This window comes from Acanthopagrus latus, chromosome 19, assembly GCF_904848185.1.
Source record: "Acanthopagrus latus isolate v.2019 chromosome 19, fAcaLat1.1, whole genome shotgun sequence".
In the NCBI taxonomy this organism is placed as follows: Eukaryota; Metazoa; Chordata; class Actinopteri; order Spariformes; family Sparidae; genus Acanthopagrus; species Acanthopagrus latus.
The window spans coordinates 1,762,555-1,781,818 of NC_051057.1; the positions used below are offsets into that span (position 1 = coordinate 1,762,555).

At 40.1% G+C, this 19,264-nt stretch overlaps 2 protein-coding genes across 4 annotated transcripts; both read right to left on the reverse strand.

Annotated features, from left to right (window-relative positions):
* Positions 1 to 8,641: 8,641 nt before the first annotated feature.
* Positions 8,642 to 11,614, reverse strand: LOC119008226. The gene is made up of 5 exons (XM_037078281.1): positions 10,643 to 11,614; positions 10,473 to 10,538; positions 9,802 to 10,107; positions 9,590 to 9,661; positions 8,642 to 9,476 (listed from the first exon to the last, which is right to left on the reverse strand). The coding sequence occupies exons 1-5, from the start codon at positions 11,364 to 11,366 to the stop codon at positions 9,265 to 9,267; spliced, it is 1,380 nt and encodes a 459-aa protein (XP_036934176.1). The 5' UTR covers positions 11,367 to 11,614; the 3' UTR covers positions 8,642 to 9,264.
* A 25-nt stretch (positions 11,615 to 11,639) lies between these two features.
* Positions 11,640 to 18,108, reverse strand: LOC119008227 (histone-lysine N-methyltransferase ASHH1-like). Of its 3 annotated transcripts, XM_037078282.1 has the most exons (8): positions 17,838 to 18,108; positions 17,360 to 17,522; positions 17,076 to 17,268; positions 16,731 to 16,808; positions 15,862 to 15,939; positions 14,938 to 14,991; positions 14,390 to 14,455; positions 11,640 to 12,633 (listed from the first exon to the last, which is right to left on the reverse strand). In XM_037078282.1, exons 1-8 carry the CDS (start codon positions 17,944 to 17,946, stop codon positions 12,268 to 12,270), a joined length of 1,107 nt encoding a protein of 368 aa, XP_036934177.1. In that variant the 5' UTR covers positions 17,947 to 18,108; the 3' UTR covers positions 11,640 to 12,267. The 3 variants fall into 3 exon arrangements, with proteins under 3 accessions (XP_036934177.1, XP_036934178.1, XP_036934179.1); XM_037078283.1 differs by lacking the exon at positions 16,731 to 16,808; XM_037078284.1 differs by lacking the exon at positions 17,838 to 18,108 and having other exon boundaries at positions 17,076 to 17,252; positions 17,360 to 17,665.
* Between the last annotated feature and the right edge of the window lie 1,156 nt (positions 18,109 to 19,264).

The window sequence follows — 19,264 nt, forward strand, 5'->3', positions numbered from 1 at the left end:
TGCAGATACCACAAAGACCTATAAGCACGAAGAGAGGCTCTTGCAAAAGTAAGTCTGCAAGATATCTCTTTCTAGGGAAGTAGCATCCAGCAGATGGATACTCTCAATTGGTTGTGTTTTCTCCCATGATTCCCTGCTTCTTCCCTGGGGGGAGGAATGACATGAGCCCATCCACCCACCATTGTGCAAACCCTTTCATACATCACGGTCCTTTTTATTTATGTCATTACTTAAATCCAGCTGGTGATATTAAGAAGCAGGGCCTATATAACCTCTTTTACAGCAAGGCTTATTGTATGGCTGGGAGGAGAAAGTGGGAATTAGAGAGAGGGGGAGGAATAAAAGGAAGGAAGAGAGAGATACGGAGAAAACAGGACCTTTAATCCAGTCGGGGCTCCCAGCAAATACCTGTCTCTGTGATGTTTTTATTGTGTTAATAACGCCAGCATTGCACCGGATTTGTCCTGATCTTGTAAAATTATAAATATTGATTTTTCTGATGGGAGTGGGGTGGAAGGGGGATAAGGAAAGCCATCTTTTCTCTGAAAATCTCCAGAACAGATCCTGGTTTATAATGCACCATCCTGCCATGTTGATGACAGTGTGGATAAGTGTTGATACTGAAGTTTCTACCGAGCTTCTCAGGAGAAGGCAGCTACTAAGCTTTCTCTTGACTGGTTAATGTCTGGTGCCCGCCGGATTTTGTCTTTCTTATCTCATGTTCTATGTTAGGGCTCTTCAGACTGTTTTGTTATTATTATCAGCATAATTATATGGTTGGGAGATCATACACCAAAAAGCTAGGTGTCACCACCACAGAAGTATACCGTTATCAGTGGTTGATACATTTCATAGAATTTGGACACAAGACGATGTAAAACCTTGATTCCAATGGGTTCATCTTTATGGCATCACGTGTGACAGGGTTTTGCTCCCTAAGGCCCAGCGCTTGCATTGTTCGAAAAAAGTAGATCCAAAAAAGCACTCTCTGGCATATCTTCCTGTCCACATCCTCCCCACTGTTGAGAGTTATCTTCTCAATACTGTGTAACACAAGGGAGGAGATAGAATGTGAGTGGTTATTAAGGTACAGGCCACCGTGTAGTTCATATTTTTGTGTCTTATGGAACTTTTGTGTAATTCTCTGCTTAAGGGGTTGGGTAGATTTTATCACATGGACATATGAACAGATAAAAAGCACCTCACCTTAATTTGATACTGGTGCTTTTCTTTTTTCATTCCCCCTATTTTAGAATTTCATAGCTCAAAACGTGTCTTTCTATACCCAAATCATCGATTTTGGCCTGGACAATGATATTCAAGGGTTTTAAAATTACCAAAATTGTAGTCATCTTGAAAAGTGGTAGCCATTTTGGCAAAAGAATGACTCAAGAAATAAACTCTTACCATATTTTGGTGCTTTTTTCCAGGTTTGAAAGTAGTTTTTTTTGTTTTGTTTTGTTTGTTTGTTTTGTTTTTTTGTCGTTTAATTGTTGTTCTAGAAATGCGATTCAAATTAAACATTAATTCAAGGTTATCCAGAGATTGACAATACTGAGAGCACTACGAAACCTGTTGTGTACACATTGACAGCCAACCTGCGACACGGCAGATTTCTCCAGACTTGTCCAATACATTGGTCCATCTAATGTTTGTCTTCTCCTCTGACTGCATGAGAAAGCCTTCTCTCCATGTCCAAAGGCTTATTGACATAGCCTGTTGTATCGAAGGAAAGGTGCAAAGCACAATCTAAGGCACTTGACCTGGCTTGCCTTTACTGTGCTGCCTTTCATGGTTTTCCTGCAAAAGCTGGCCTGTGCTCTCCTTAGATGGAGGGGAATGTTTGACCAACCTGACCTGTTGTCGCAGAAGCCATGACTACTCAGACGCACCCAAATATTGAAACAGCAGGAAGTAATCCCAGTTTTGGAATGGGATACATTTAGTTAAATGTTTGCCCAGCCACAAATCGTGTACGGTGATGCCAAGTGGCATTAAGACAGATGATACTGCTGGGCTGGAACAATTGAGAGAGAGGGAGTGTGGGGCATTTGGATGAGAGGGCTGTATAGACAGAGTGAGAGGAATGAGGCGGCGGCTGTTGAAAAGAGTCATTCATGGAAGGATGGATCAGTAGGCAGGCCAAGCAGAGCCACAGAGAGATTGCTGGAGCTGCTTTCACGGCCAGATTTTTTCTGGCTGGGCCCATATGTGCTCTCACGGGGCTCCAAAAGCTTTCAGGCTGCCTCCCAAAAAGCCCTCAAACTCATCCCTGAGCACCTCCCACTGTGACAAGGACAAGGTGGTTCAGCCACCTGTGCCACACACACCCTGGCTGATACCAATATGCCACTCTAAAGCCAACTGTTTGGGCCACTGGAAACAATTAAGTTTTTCAGCATAGCCAAAGATTCCTGTGAAATTCAACTTTGAAAAGCCTGAACCTTTACAGTTGCTAACATGTCATATGTTTTCCTTTAAAAAAATCCAATATTTGCAATGTTCCCTTATCCCCCATAAAGTCTGATTAAAGTTTCCTCATTCCATCAAACACAATCACATTGACTATTCATAGCAGGCTCCTCCACAAGTACCTCGTATCGTATCGTATACACTCAAACAGTTGTAGCACCAGGCAGATAATGGCAGACAACCGAACATACTGCCCTCTCAGGAATAAATCAGCGTCTTACTCAGCAGTCCATGAACTTATTGCTCTTGAGAAATACATCGACTTGAACTAGCGGTGAGTAAGAAAATGTTTAGGTAAAAACTGTTGTTTTGTCAGCTTGACAATGTTATTGAGCTAATTTTAGATTCTTATTAATGGTTTTTGTTTTGATCTGTGTTTTATATGTCCAGTGCACATTCGGTACATTTCGGTACTTTGCTGTATGTGACATAAGTGTTTATATTAGGGCTGCCAGGCGATTAAAACAAAAAAAATCTAATTAATTACAGGATTTGTTATCAATTAATGTAATTCATCACATTTTAATCTCATATCTGCTAAAGATACCCAAATAAAGAATTCTAGGACATTATAAAATTGTGTTGCATGACTAATCAATTGAATACACTCAGAAGAGAAGATCTGAAATCCACATTTTTTTTTGGTGAAGTGCGTTTTGTAAATGAAATTTCAAAGAAAATGGTAAAGCACATCCCAGCAAACCAGTTAGGCCAGGTGCATTATTAAATAAATACAATTCAGAAATAAAATAAGGCTGAGTCTCAAATAGGCACTTAAGACTCTCAATTCAAAATAAGCACTAAAGCTGACTCAATACAGCAATTCAAAATGAATACCAAAGCTGACTAGATATGGTAATTCAAATTGAATAGTAATTTGAAAGTAGCGACCATCCTTAGCTTGCTGACACAACAACAAGCTAACATAACCAAACAGCTACAGAGTTCGAGGAGACGCTGCATCTCCTGGATCTCAGCGGCTGTCGAGTTGTTCATCTTAATGTCCGTGGATGAAGTGATGGACTGACTGCTGTGATCAGCTGTTTCTTGGTTTTAAAACTCCCCGGCTGTGGGTCGCACAACAGTGCAAGTCATTGACATCTCCGCCCACCTCACACAGAGGACGGATCATTTCTGCCTTGTTTTTAGACAGCAGGCGAGGCGGAAATAAGTTTACCCTTCGAGGCGGAAAATTGGCAGACCAAAACAGACCCACCATTTTCAAGCAAAAGGACGGGCAAATTGGCGGCTTGGTGCTCTGTCTAAAAATGGCTTATGTCTGAGACAAGTTCTTCGGTGCTAGTGCTACCGTGACGTGCCACTGCCAAGTAGCCTATGGGTCATTCAATGGGCCAAATTTAAAATGCTCCCGCATTGAATTGCCACTAAAAATCTCAGAATTAACTGATTAATTTTCATAACGTTAATTTGCAGTGTAATTAATTAATCTAATTAACGTGTTAAACTGACAGCCCTAGTTTAAATGTCTGTCTGTGGACAAATGTTGTTTTGGGAATGATAGAACAATGCATAAAAGATGCAGGCATTGAATTTTATAGATGTGTAGTTGAGATCAAAATGGAGGCCTAGCTCTGATGTGGTCAGACCTGGTAATGCTGAGTACTCATTTAATGTACTGGCTGGTGTTATCCCATTGCAAAGTGGCCTCAAGGTTAGGTGTTGAGTCATACATTGAAACATAGGGATACAGCCACTTCTGTAACTGACTGAATTACATGGGCAGATGATATACAAGGTAAAAGACACATTGTTTGTGTCTTTGTTTAAAAAACAAAATAATGATTGAGTCCTTGAGTCCTGCTACATCTATTTTAGACAACAGAGTGTAGAGGATGAGTTCAGGAGTCTCACAACTGAGGCAATGAAGCTGCTCCTCAGTCTGCCCGTATAGCAGCAGATAATGGAAAATAAGCATATTACGGCAGACTTCGTGATATTGGCAAACATCATATTGTTGCCAAAAAAATCAATGCATTATTGTAGTGTGATAAAACTTCTGATATGCATCCCTAATAGATGCTGCAATTCACCTCTCAACAATAAAACATCCGTTCCTAAGTTGGATATTGCAACTTCTTCCTGTTAAAGGATGATTTGTGGGAACAGATTACAGTACAGTATTACATTTTAGGTCAAGGTCATCATTCCAGATATGTAATAGAAACACTGTACTTGCCAAGCTAAATGTGGCAATGCTGTAATGCAAAAGTTTGGGTCCATCGTTTTCCTGCACCTTACTGACCCATTCCATTCTTTTTGCCTATGGCATCATGTTCCCAGACATCAGTGATACAATGTTGTCGTATCAAAAGTAATGATTGTCCAAAATAACAAGAAGCAAACCCAAGTTAGTGCTTACTGTAGTTAACAAATACAGCTTATTACCGGCCCACATGATACCCTGCAACTATAGACAACACTTTTAATCAAAATCGTTTTGCATGGTAACAGGATGCCAATCCTTTATCTTAGAGAGACATATTGTTCATTCATGAAGATCAAGGTTTCAACTTCATCAAGTGAACACAGTTAACACCCTTGATATTACTTGGCTACTTAGCTAACACCTCTGAAGCCTTAAATTATCATACTTTTGATACACTTTTGAAGTGTTGCCCATTATTGTTTCCACGGTAAACTCCTCAGTCACACGCCCTGGAAACCTGTGAACATCTATATAAAACTTCCTGTAGATTCCTCTTAAAGGAATCCAGATTATTGTATAATTGGGTACCTTTAGGTTTATGTAACCAAAAAAATAATCTATTTTAGATCATGGAAATATTGACATGGTTACAATTGTTAAAATAGCATCTTTCTTGACAGCAGCCGGGACTGTTGTTAAGCATTTTAAATATGATAATTGCTATTCTGGTGAGGATTGTTATGCTGGTAAGAATGTAACATAAATCTTTACTCCTCAAATTTGCCCAAAAAAGACTTTCATTGATGAATGTTCCTGATGTTAAACTGTAAAAAACTGCTTGTGGAATTCTGGTTGAGTTATAAATTATTGTAAATATTAAACTTTTCTTCTCCCTGAAAGCTGCAGTCTGTATATTTGAGAGAAAAGTTCACTTAGCAAGAATATTTGAATGAGCACCGCAGGTCCCTCCTTCTTCCTCTCTGCTGCTGCAGCCCTGCCTTCTAAGCCCCTCCCACAGAGGAGCCTGCTGTGCACGAGCAGGCTTGTAATCACGGTAACAGAGGATGCCAGAAAACCAACATAAGATTGATTGTTTTATTTCTGATCAATACAACTAAATTACAATCACAAGTGCCTCACGCAGATCACTGTATATATCCCGAGTAACAAACACTATTCCTCACATCGCTGTAGATGGAGTTACCAGCCTCTGAAGCATGAGTAACGCTATTTCTCTGAACCAATTCAACCACTTCAGAGCATCCTGAACACAAACATTATAACTGCCAGGTCACTTGAAAGACTAACCAGTAGCCATAAACACAAAGCTAACCACCGGAGTTAGCATACAAGCTAACAAGCTAGATTCATCACCAAGCTATGTAACTCAACTGCATCATCGTACAGCCATATGTGCTGTTGTGAGTATTACTGTAACTGCTGCCGCCATAGCCTTGTGGTTAAAACATAGAATAAAAGCAGGAGTCCTCAATTCAGCAGCTCCCTCCACCTTTGAAATGATGCTCCAGTGTTTATCCTTGTTTTCTTTCTGGCTCGGTCCAATTTGACTCACTTTGACTGGGGCAATGGTGGGGCATTTTTTGTCTCGGTTGTTGTCTGTTCTCCGCCGTTGTTAACAGTTTGGGTTTGAACGTATCTGACCAGGTAAGAGCAGACACTGCACCTGAGCACAGAAGGGGCACTGCCCAGTACACGCTGCGTGAGGGAGGGGGGCTGCCAGCAGCCTATGCACACAAATGATTGACACTTCTCAGACACTCCCCTTGGCTCTGATTGATTGTATTGAGCTGGGCGCAGTGGATTCTTGCAAATCAAATTACAGCCACTGGGTGTAACCACAGACAGTGGATTTTTACACAGCTGACCTTTATCTTGTTTTACTGTCAGATGATAATGACAATTTTAGCAAATATCACCGAAAAATAGTCACAGACTACAGCTTTAATTTAACAGCATGCTCTTAAAATGGAACTCTGAGTATTTAGAAGTCAGTTTCCCAAAGCTCTGAGCTCTGTCAACTAAAAGTCCATTTCCAGCTGTCCTAGCATACCAGCGACCATTCCCTTCACTGTTTTCCCCTGGTTAGAGAGTATCTAAGGCATCTTGCCCTCTGAATGCTAAACTGAGCCAAGAGCGGTTGGCCGGTGTGCATTAATCAGATCCGACTTGCATATCTGAGCTGCTTAATTGCATGGAGGGAAATGTCAGAAAGCAAATGAGTCTAACATGTCAATGTGTTAATTCTGCTATTGATTTCATTGATGCGCCATTCGCTCTCTCAGCTCATTAAAGCTGACGTGTCAGACCACACACACACTCACACACACACACACACAGTTGCATAACGAAGAAAGTGACTAAATCTACAATCACAGAGACCTGGTTCATACTTAATGTAGACCTTTTCTGGTATTTACTGAGATAACTATACTGACATTTTATGTCTGTCACAGCATACTCCACTAGTGGGGATGGGATGCTGATTTTCAGTTAAGAAGTTTTAAATTATCCATAGCATCAGTGAAAAACCCACCCCTTTTTCTTAGGTCACTGCTGTGGTCTGCATTTCCCATATCTACTCACAGGCAAACTGGCTGATGAATGTTTAGCTCATACCCCGTCCGTGTTTTCTCTCCCACTCTTTAGTTTCCCCTCTCACAGGTGCTCAAAATCTGGTGATTAGGACCTGCCCCATAATTTAGGGTGGCTGGAGGTGAAGAAGCTCTTTTCCGCTGACCAAGCAGTCCTGAGGTCTCATTTATAAAGCCTGCATACACACTAAATAGGTCCTGAAAGAGGCATGCGCCACTTCCCACGAAAAAGTTGTGATCTCTAAAAGCAAACTTGACGGGAGAATGCGCACACCTGTAAGTAAACTCTGACCCAAGCTTAAGATCATTTTGGAGGGAAGCGTAACTGGTGACACAAACAGAGGTGAAGTGGTGAGAGGCATTATATTGTGCATAATAATACATCTCACAACTGATATCACTTAAAATCAAACATTATTCATAGAGCCCCATTATCATAGACACTCAAACCAGCAGTGTCATTTGTACTTGCACTTGTAGTGGAGTATAACTATTCCATAAACACCTTTTAAATGTAAATGATATAAGACGACCAAATCTTAAATCAATATTTCCTCAGCGCTGTCTCACAATCACATGCCCCTGAACCACAGTGGAGAGGGCCAGACTGTTGTTAATTAAATTCTCACCGTGATCAGATATCATCAAAGAATGAAACTGTACAATATATCATAAGTACGATTTTAGCTTTCGTTGAGCCTAGTTGTGTAGTTGTGTGTAAAACCGCTGCAGTGACCTGTCGACTCTGCTGTCAGGTGAACACTGTGCAACACACCGAGCACACTGGATACAGCACCATAGCCGACACACACACACATACATACGTGTTTTCAGGACATATCAGGACATGTGACAAAAATGTGAAAAATGGGAACGTGCCTTTCCCAAGGTCCTAGAGGCTGGGGAATCAAGGCGTTTCTTCCCCATGCTTCCAGGAATATGCCCATCTGTTGAGATTTTGGCTAGGACTATCTTTTGGTCAAACCTGATTTTAATGCTACTTGTGAGGACACTGTCAGGTTTATGTGACTTATAGGTGCAAAAACATCACACACTGATATTTCATGTTTAGGTGAATTGTGAAACCCACGGATACACACAAAATTTTCATGTATACATGACTTATAAAGACAAGGAAAGAGTATGGTTGCTATTTTTTATATCGTAGACACAGGTGTACAATAGTCATGCTCATCAGGCAGGTAACCTCTGACAGAAATGTCAGATATTCACATGGTAATAAAACCCAGTAAAACTGAGCTTTGTAGAGACTTAAAAGGAGACATAGCAAAAAATATGGTCAGTCTACTTTTTAAGTCTTATTATTGTATTTTCATTTATGAATTTTGTAGTATGTTGTATGCATGTTCATTTGAATAAAAACATGGAACACTTTCTGCCATTCTTTATTTTTTAATTGCTGGCAACATATGTGAATTGAAACAGAACAGACCACATAAAATACAGACATCTTGCCTCCTTCCCTCCATGGCACAAGGCAGTAGACAGGGCCTGTTTGAACTGAACCAGTTTTGTATCTTTCTATGAAAAAAACACAATTAATCCTCTAATCCTCTATTGAAGCTTACAGCTTCTATGAAACAGTATATTCAGATAAAATTACTAAATAAAGTCAGAATTTACATAGCTCCCATTCCAGTGAAGTTCAAAAACCAGATTCAACAACTTATGGGTAAGAACAACGCAATGCTGAACGCTGTGACGATTCGCCACTAGACCGGAGAGAACCCTGCTACTGCTTGTTGAAACTGAGAGTGAGAGTATGAACCTATCCTCTTAAACCTCATTTTCTAAAAGAAATCATGGCAGGTACTGTGAATAAAACCAAGAGAGTTGGGGATTGAAAAAAAAAAAACTGCTCATTAATCTTAACATTTGCCAGGACTGAGCAACTTAGCACAATCTTTTCCAATCAACATGGAATGAAAATAAAATTCAGTTCAACTGATATAAAACAGTACCTTAGCCACAGTTTGCATGTCATAGTTCTATCTATTCATCTTCCTTTTTTAATGCTATGATTCTGTTGTGAATGTAGTATTTGATGGCAACCCAGTCTCTGTCTTTCAGAGCAACTGGCTCTGCTTGGAGGCAGGACTCACAGTCCCTTTTACCTGGTACTTTGCAGCTTGTTATGAAATGCATCATGTGCTTCTCAACAGCCTTCACGTCATCACCTGTCCACTTGCTTCTCACTTTCCCAGCTGCCATGAACAGAAAGAAACAGAAATCAATGGAACAACGGCTCTGCTAATGTAAAAAATGCAAGATAGGTTGTTGATAAAGTTAATAATGTGAATACAAAATGCTCTTTAACCTTGCTTTCCACTGGAGCACTTTGCGGATGCTTGGGATGTACCCACTTGAAGTGCTGTGCTCTGCTGGGAATCTAAAAGGATAAAATAGAATATGTATCATGATTAAAGCAAGCATTCACATACTGCCATGCCTGAGGAGACTTAACTTTAATTTTCATGACATGTACATCCACTTCAAACATTCTGTATTTGGGTGCATTTTATATTTTACCATTTCTTGGTTCAGTGTTGCCATTTTTGTTGTCCAGTGTGGTTGAAACAGAAGTGCCCTCCATGTTGTTCAAGGTGGTTGAGGCAGAATTGCCCTCCATGTTGTCCAAGGTGGTTGAGGCAGAATTGCCCTCCATGTTGTCCAAGGTGGTTGAGGCAGAATTGCCCTCCATGTTGTCCAAGGTGGTTGAGGCAGAAGTGCCCTCCATGCTGTCCAAGGTGATTGAGGCAGAAGTGCCCTCCATGCTGTCCAGGGTGGTTGAGTCAAGTGCGTGGCTTGGATCACCAGAAGTCTCAGTTCTTGAGCCTTTGAAAAGTAACAATAAAATATGTTAAATGAATCCCTATGAAAAAGGCTTTCCTGACTTCCTACCTCCTCTTTACCGTCCTTCTAAGTTGCTCTGCCCTCCAGCATACTGCTAACTGACTTCTTAGCCCTTATTGCAAAACATGAATTCCCTTTTTGTCATCTAATGTTGCTTTTCTCCAATGCTTTCTTATGTGTCTCCTATCCTTCACTAATTTCTAGGGTTAGGGTCAGGGTCTACCATCCTCTCTAATTAATATACTGTTGTTCTTAAAGCCCATCTAACAAGATTATCATGGTACCCATTAACTGTCTCCAGTCTCGTGACTTAAAGATGTTACCACATACTGTGCAAGTCAGGATACCTTTGAGTTGATGTAGGTCAGCAATGGTTTCTTCGCTGGAATCATCATCACTCGTGGTTACTTCATCTTGTAGAGTAAAAGAGACAGGCCAAAGTTTTTAAATTAAAGACTGAACATGCATAATTGTTACATGTTAAGCTTCATAAACTATGTTTCAAACTAAATTTTACCGTCAGGATTGATCTCGATGTCATCCAGCCCTTTCCCTTGCAGATCAGAGAGTTTTCCTTTCTCCATTGCTATCAACAGTTTGCTGACTTTTGCAAGCTGCAGGGTACTCTCTGGAAGCCGGTAGAATTCTCTGTGGACACGGATGTTATGCCCAAGAAAGGTGGCAAGTTGATCCATTTCATTTTCTTTAAGGTTTAGTACTGTGGACAAAGTGGTGACTTGTTTCCGCAATCTTGTTGAGGTGAGTGCCTCTGGGTACTTTGCACCACATTGTTTAGCATACTTGCGAAAGCAGTCAGAGCCTCTGTAATGGGAAAAGACACCTGGGCGTGCAAACAAGTACACATTCTCTGTGCAGACTTGACAGTCATTCCTGTTTGTCACGAGGAGGTCCATTGCAGCGATCATGTCAGGTGTGAGAAGCACAGGTACCATTCTTGACCCTTTACCACGAATCTCAACTCTGTCAAAGTGCCTTGCAAGCTTCTTTTCCAACTCAGTAAGGCCGATCATAATGTCAGGATTAAGCTCTGTGCGATTCCGGGATGTGAAAACCTGGAGCTCCATTTTTGAAACTTCCCCTTGCCTTTTTCTGTTAAATAGTACCACCTGCGTTAAAGTCACTTTCGCAAGATTTCCAAAGGTTATGCTGTTGCGGTTTTCCTCCAGGTCCTTCATGCACTTAGCAGATTCGGTAGCAAGAAACTTGTGCAGCCGTGACATATCCTGTGTAAATGGTAAAATCTGTGGTTTATTCCATTTGGCTTGCTTAAGTGTACCCAGTGCAGCGGCTGAAATAGACTCGTTCCACTTTTTCTCATACAGAGTGGCAAATTGCTTAGCTGACTCTGCAACATCATGGCGATTTGCAATGATGGCATTGCACTGCACAATGCCTGCAACTTTGGCCAAACTGTGTCCTAATTTCAAAGCTAAAGATGGGGTTTTATATGAGTTGCTTTCCAGCTCATAACCAGCAACAGCTGACGGCTTGTATGACCTGGGGAAAGTTACTGGGCATAACAAGGTCTTCTGTGCTCCTCAAATGTGTCATAGCTCTTGCTGTTATCAATAATCTTGCCATCTCTCTCATTTTTTGGCGTATGTAATCATTCCTTCTCTCATGTGGTTTCCTGGCATTGTACAGTGACTCGCCAAGGCTAAGGATGTCTCTTTCACTCCTTACTACCAAGGAAATGTCATCCTGGTTCATTTCACAGGCAATCTTCCAAACAGCTTCATGAAATTGATCGGGTTTCGGTAAGTCCAGTTGCATCCGTTTTCGCCCAGCGGAAGGCTCTCCTTCAGTGGACTTCTGAGGGCACTTTCTCACATGTCTCCAAAGGCAATCTCTTGCATATAGTCCTTGACAAAATTTGCAATGACGATAACAATCAGAATCTCTTGCTTTAGCGGGTCTTCGACAAGCAACCATTTCTCCAGCACCAGAGGTTGCCATGGTAGCATTATGGTTAAAGTTTCCCATCTTCTTAATAGAGCGTAACATATCTCTTCTTTCACAGGATCTTTTATCAAAACCGAAAGCCCTTGCAACATCAGGCTGTTGACTATGGGCGGATTCAAGGTGTCTTGCCAATTTAGATATGGCCTTTTTACAATAAAGTCAATATTGCTTCTTGTTGTACTTGCTTTGTTTTGCTGAGTTTGGCAATGGAGGGACTTTCATGGAGCTGTTACTGTGTGATGTATTCCCTGATGAACTGGCACTGCAACTCATCCCTGAAGTGCTATGACTGCTGCTCCTCAGTGACGAACTAAAACTTGTTGGACTCTCTGATCCAGTGATCTCCCCACTGTGTGTTGTAGCTATCTCCACTAGCATGTCCTTTAAGACTTTTTTGGGAGCAAGAGATTCTTGGATTCTCAGTTCCTTACTACGAACACTTTCGCCTGAGGAATTGCCACTTGAGTCTGGAACATAGTCAATATCTTCATAATCTGTACAATCTGCAGATTCATCAGTAGAGATCTGAAGGAAAATGGAGAAAAAAGCATATTACATTCCTAAATAGCCAGGTTATCATTCCCCCTATAGTACCATCACATCGTGCATAGCATGACTTTAAAGTGACGAGTCATTAAAAACATCAAATTTAATTGAACTGGATTCCTTAACCCTTTAAGCGCCAAAGTCGCAAATTTGCGACACAGCACTGTACTCAACAAAACAGCTGTTTTCTCCTAACGGGGGGTTACATGTCGTTCATACTCCTCACCACTAGCTAGCAGACATCTCTTACTTAGACCTTAGCTCATAAATACGTCATGCTTCAATGCAAAATGTTCGAGGAAGTCCCATGCAAACTGTTGGATGAGAGACCGGAGACAGCGCGCAACGGAGCTATTCCGCTGAAGCGGCAATGGTGGATTTAGAAGTTATTGAGACGAAATAAACGACAATAGCAAGCAAATAGTTGACACGTAGGGAAGTGATTGAGCTCCCATTCGCTGATTCTGATTCTGAAATGGAAAATCTAACTTTGGGAGATGACGGTCGGGAGATTAGTGAGCTTGCTAGTCGCGGTGCGTCTTTGTATAGCAATGGCGCTGCCGCGCAGAGCGAGGAACATGCACAAGCACAAACATACGACCCTTTGCCCAACATAGGTGGGAATGGAAATGATACACGAACTCGTATCAGTAGGGGAGTGAATGGATGTAGTAAAAGTAGCGGTGGTGGTGAGAACAGCGCTGGGACCAGCGTTAGTGTTCACTCTTTCTACCGCGACGGTCACGTAGCCTCCATCCACGGCAGTGGTGCAGCTGTGCGAGGCAGCAGTGTTCACGAAGCACCGAGCACACACGAGTCCAGCTCTTCTCACAACATTAGAGGGGATGGCAGGGGGAGACGTGGGCGAAGTGTCTGTAGAAGGGCTGATGGGTTTCGAAGGGGAAACGGGAAGGCAGAACAGGGCTGGACATGATGATGATGATGATGATGGTAATGGTGGATGGGCTTACTTTAGAGATGAGGAAGTATATCAGGAATGGATAAAGCTCTCTGATGAGCAAAGTGGATATCGTGGTGACAGAGCTATAGTTCTTATTCTCTGTGTGCCTTGCCATGACAGGCTCCACATTCTACAAATACTGCAAACTTTTATCTGGTAGATGGGCACAGATAAGGCCTCTACAGCTAAAAGATGCCTACTGTTATATAATAATAACAATAATAATAATAATAATAATAATAATAATAATAATAATAATAATGAAGAGAAGAGAAAACAAGAAAAAGGAAAGAAAAAAAGACAAGAAAAAGAAAAAGTGTCCTGGGTTGTGGTGGGTAAAAAAAAGAAAACGCATACTGTTTACATGAGTTTTGTGGTGTAGTAATAGTTCTAAATTTACAACTGTTGGCTTAGAATTTACTTCTTCCCTGTTCACTTGATGTGTGGACAACATAACAAATGGATGGAGGGGATGAATATGATGAAATAAGTTCAACTCTCTTTCAAAATATCAGGTATTTCATGGAAATGACATAATCCAACATGGCCGCCACCATATGACGTCATAATATGCAAATTAGATGGGGAAATTTACTTCCAAGATAAACTTTAGGTCATTCTCAATATTTGTCTCATTTACACTTTGTCTCTATCTCAAACCATTTTCAAGCCAGAGCCTTCTGAAATTTAGATGTCAAAATCTAGTATTTTTTAAATTAAACCCCAGCGCCTAAAGGGTTAATACAGTTTTTCTATTTCACTACTGTGTCATACCTGGTCACTTAAGCTTGCAGAGGTTCCATCATGGAATCCACCGTCATTGACTAAGGGCTGTTCGACCTATGAAATCATTATTAATACTGTAAATACAATTCACTGAATAGACATTTTCAATGCACAGCATAAAGTATTGCATTACTATGACTCACCTATCGCATAAAAGTATAACAAATATTTTGAGAGAAAAAATCTGTTGCAGCTTTGTCTTTCAAACATGGTGCATGAACTGGAAACAAGTGAATGAGAGAAATTCTGCTAGGCCCATGGAGGTTCTTGTAAAATAAATACCTTAAAAAGAATTCATTTGAATATGACTAAATGTTTGGTTATGCATACTCACAGAATTATTCATTCTGGTGAACAGACTCAAAGTCATCTGTCTCTCTTTCTCAGATATATATTTCTTGGCCTCATCGTAACGTTTCCCACACCGATCATGATGCCGAATCAAATGTAAGGAACCTTAGTCTTAGTTAAGTTTCTACAGTAAAGTCAAAGAACATAACATTTTTGAATGAAGGAGAAGAAAGCAACTGTCTTACTTTCTTTACAGTAGCTGTCTGGTGGGAGGAGACACCTCCAGTGGTCTGGCTGACCTTAAATGAAATGACAGAGATTCATTATTTGTTCTAAATAAAAACAGTGGTTCTAACTTCTTCTGTTGTTGTCAAAGGAAGCTCTGAACCCCACACTGATGTAAAATGATCTGCATTCCCACAAATCCAATCATGTAACTAATGAACAAATGATCATACTTGTTTCAGTGAACATAATTCACAGGAGGATCTAGGCTCATTATGCCAAACTCTATAGAAACCGCTAACACTGTACATCATCTGCTACCCAACAATATGAGGACATGTAACAAACACTCTACAGTTGATGGGGCAGACAATATGAGGACGTCACCTGAAACACACTCAAGTCTTTCACAGCCTAAAACAATATGAGGACATGTAACAAACACTCTACAGTTGATGGGGCAGACAATATGAGGACGTCACCTGAAACACACTCAAGTCTTTCACAGCCTAAAACAATATGAGGACATGACGACTGAACACATGTAGAGTCCATGTTCCTGACTTCTAACTTCTTCTGTTGTTGTCAAAGAAAGCTCTGAACCTCACACTGATGTGAAATGATCTACATCCCCACAAATCCAATCATGTAAACTGATCAGCAGATGTCAAATGGACAAAAACATCAGCAAAAAGGACTAAAAATAAAGACTTTAGTGAGAATAAAGATCAATTTGATGCTTTAAGGGGAAGTTAGAGCTAACAAATGGTATAACCAATTTCTTTCTGCTAAGCTATCCAAAAACAAATAATGCTAAGATTGATATTGTAAACATTTCACACAAACTTATTGTTTTAATACAGTGAGAGGGAATTTCATGTATGCAATGGAGACAACTGAGCCATATATTTAATTGCAAATAGAATAAATTAATGTGTAATTACTTGTTGGAAGGATGAAGTGGATCTCTCACTCAGTTCCTGGTCTGCAGAAGGATGAGTAAGGATCTGAACACTTGGTGCCTGCAAAAATACACAACAACACAGTGTCAGGCATATTCTGTACTATACATCCTAACTAATTAATGAACAAATGATCATACTTGTTTCAGTGAACATAATTCACAGGAGGATCTAGGCTCATTTTGCCAAACTCTATAAAAACCGCTAACACTGTACATCATCTGCTACCCAACAATATGAGGACATGTAACACACACTCTACAGTCGATAGGGCAGACAATATGAGGATGTCATCTGAAACACACTCAAGTCTTTCACAGCCTAGAACAATATGAGGACATGTAACACACACTCTACAGTCCTAAGGTCTGACAATATGAGGACATCAACTGAAACACACTCAAGTCTTTCACAGCCTAAAACAATATGAGGACATGACGACTGAACACATGTAGAGTCCATGTTCCTGACTTATAATTTCTTCTGTTGTTGTCAAAGAAAGCTCTGAACCTCACACTGATGTGAAATGATCTACGTCCCCGCAAATCCAATCATGTAAACTTATCGGCAGATGTCAAATGGACAAAAACATTAGCAAAAAGGACTAAAAATAAAGACTTTAGTGAGAATAAAGATCAATTTGATGCTTTAAAGGGAAGTTAGAGCTAACAAATGGTATAACCAATTTCTTTCTGCTAAGCTATCCAAAAACAAATAATACTAACATTGATATTGTGAACATTTCACACAAACTTATTGTTTTAATACAGTGAGAGGGAATTTCATGTATGCAATGGAGACAACTGAGCCATATATTTAATTCCAAATACAATAAATTAATGTGTAATTACTTGTTGGAAGGATGAAGTGGATCTCTCACTCAGTTCCTGGTCTGCAGAAGGATGAGCAAGGATCTGAACACTTGGTGCCTGCAAAAATACACAACAACACAGTGTCAGGCATATTCTGTACTATACATCCTAACTAATTAATGAACAAATGATCATGACGACTGAACACATGTAGAGTCCATGTTCCTGACTTCTAACTTCTTCTGTTGTTGTCAAAGAAAGCTCTGAACCTCACACTGATGTGAAATGATCTAGTAGCTAGAAATTACCATCAATAATTTTAATTTAATATGTACCTTTTTAACAGATATTTTACTGTATAATTTATAAAGAAGATTTACTCACCAAAGCTCGCCATGGCCATTGAGATTCTCCATAGTCATAGGTTATTTCACTCTCTGCTTGGATGTCTTCAATGGCAAACAAGCAAAGATGAGGTTTACCCTGGACTGTCAACTTTTTCATTTTGCAGTTTGGGGACTTGTGGCCATCATTAACCAAACGGCCCAGCGAGTCATCTTCCTGGGATGCATCAATGCTTAAATTGAACAAAGAAACATACCTAAGTCTTCTCCACTAAAACCATAATGTTGTTAACAACAATTAATCTCGTACAGGCCTTTACTTACCACCATGAGCTATTGTTCCATTCAAAATCAAACAGGAAAACATTTTCCTTCTCTGTGTACTTTTTCTGCCGCTTGTCCCGTTCATATTGTGAAATCAACTCCCCACGGTACTCGACCACAAAGGATCCCTTTTCAATTGGTGCACAGGCAAATACACCACGTCCTAAGACACAAAAGTTTACTGATAAGTGTCAAGTTATACGATCCAAATCATTTTTACTAACCGCAGATGATCAGGTATTGACAAAACACATGCAGAACAAACAAACATAAGACTTTTTAACAGTGAGAAAAAGATCTGAATGATGTTTTGTGACGTCTGGAATTGATGGTTAGGGCTACAATCGATAAATTCACTTAAAAAATTATCAAAACAGATGGCAACAAATTTCATTACCAATTTGTTGTGCTGTGCGATTATGTTATCATGATGTCTGGTAACGTTCATGTATTACATCAGGAATGATATCTAACGTACCTTTATAGTCATTGATCCACTGGGCCTTTAAACAAGGCTTGTCACTGCCAGATATAATAAACTGAGCAGCCTCAGCCTCAGGACGAAGTCTGGCTCTTCTTTTAGACATGCTCTTTACTTGGTGTACTCCTCAGCCTGCAAACATCTACATGGGAAGATGAAAAAAGTCAATAAGACGAGTACAAACAAAGACCAGTACTTATTTTGAGGACTTATAAATGATAAGTACTGTTACTAAGTACGAAATAAGTTAGTAAGTTATGAACTCATATTTAACTCATTTGCTGATCAGGCTAATAGATCACCGTAAACCCTGTGCAAAAGTCAGTAAACATTAAAAAACTTTAACAAATACTATTAACCTACCAAAGCACCAACAAAGCAACTTAAAAAGTAAATACTGCTATAAAATCATTATACAACTGTACTCTACCTGTACTGAATAACTAGTATCATCAATTTCAACATCATCTAAATTCCAGTACAAGTATCTTGTGCAAAAAAAAAACAGTCAAAAATAACGCTGACTGTCTCTGCAGTTGAAGATTAAAAAGTTTGTTTGGAGAATAGTCCCTTTAACTCAGGTTTGCATTGCAATGAACAGTTATATTTAGCAACACCTTCTACTATCTGTTGTTGAAGATTCAGCAAAAATAATTAATTACCATTTATGATACATCCCTTCCAGTTTGAGTCCACTGCGTGTTTGCATTCCGTTTATTTAATTAGCTAGCTAATTAGCCAATAACTTTACCTCATGCCGTGGGTATCTAGCATTGACGTCGGAAGATTAAATGTCGCCAGAGCGCTGTAGGTCCCGGATGTGCCGTTCACCGGGAGCTCCGCTGCGGTCGTATCCGTTTCAGAGGCTTTGCAATTATGTTGAGTCTATCGCCCAATCAGATGCTGCATCGCTGACTGACTAGCCATCCAACGCTGATCTCAAACGTAATCATTGTGTAAAGCTGGTTGCCAGCAGCAGTTGCATGATCAAACGGAAACAAAACTGAAACCTAGTATATAACTGAACCGTGTATATAACGCTAGAGGACTTTTATTTTGAAAGAGAGAGCGATACAGGAAGTGGTTAATGCAGGAACGTCACCAGTCACGGACTTTCCTCGTCTTGTTTACAGTCGAAGCTCAGCAGCACGCACCGGAGTTCAGGTAAGAACAATGTTTCTAAGTTGTTGAGAGCTGTCACAGCAATGTTTTGCAAACTGCTGTTATAGTTAATTTGGTTCCGTTTGCATGGGAAACTGTTCTTAAACAACACTTAATAGGCATGTGAAAATGTCCTCATTTTTCCCAGTGTCCTGATTGTGGTGTGTTATATAGGTGTGGTGTTTTAAAAATGTCCTAATTTGTCATGAACACAAGAGCAGCACTTTCTGGAGTTTACAGTTGCTCATTGAATGAAGTAACTA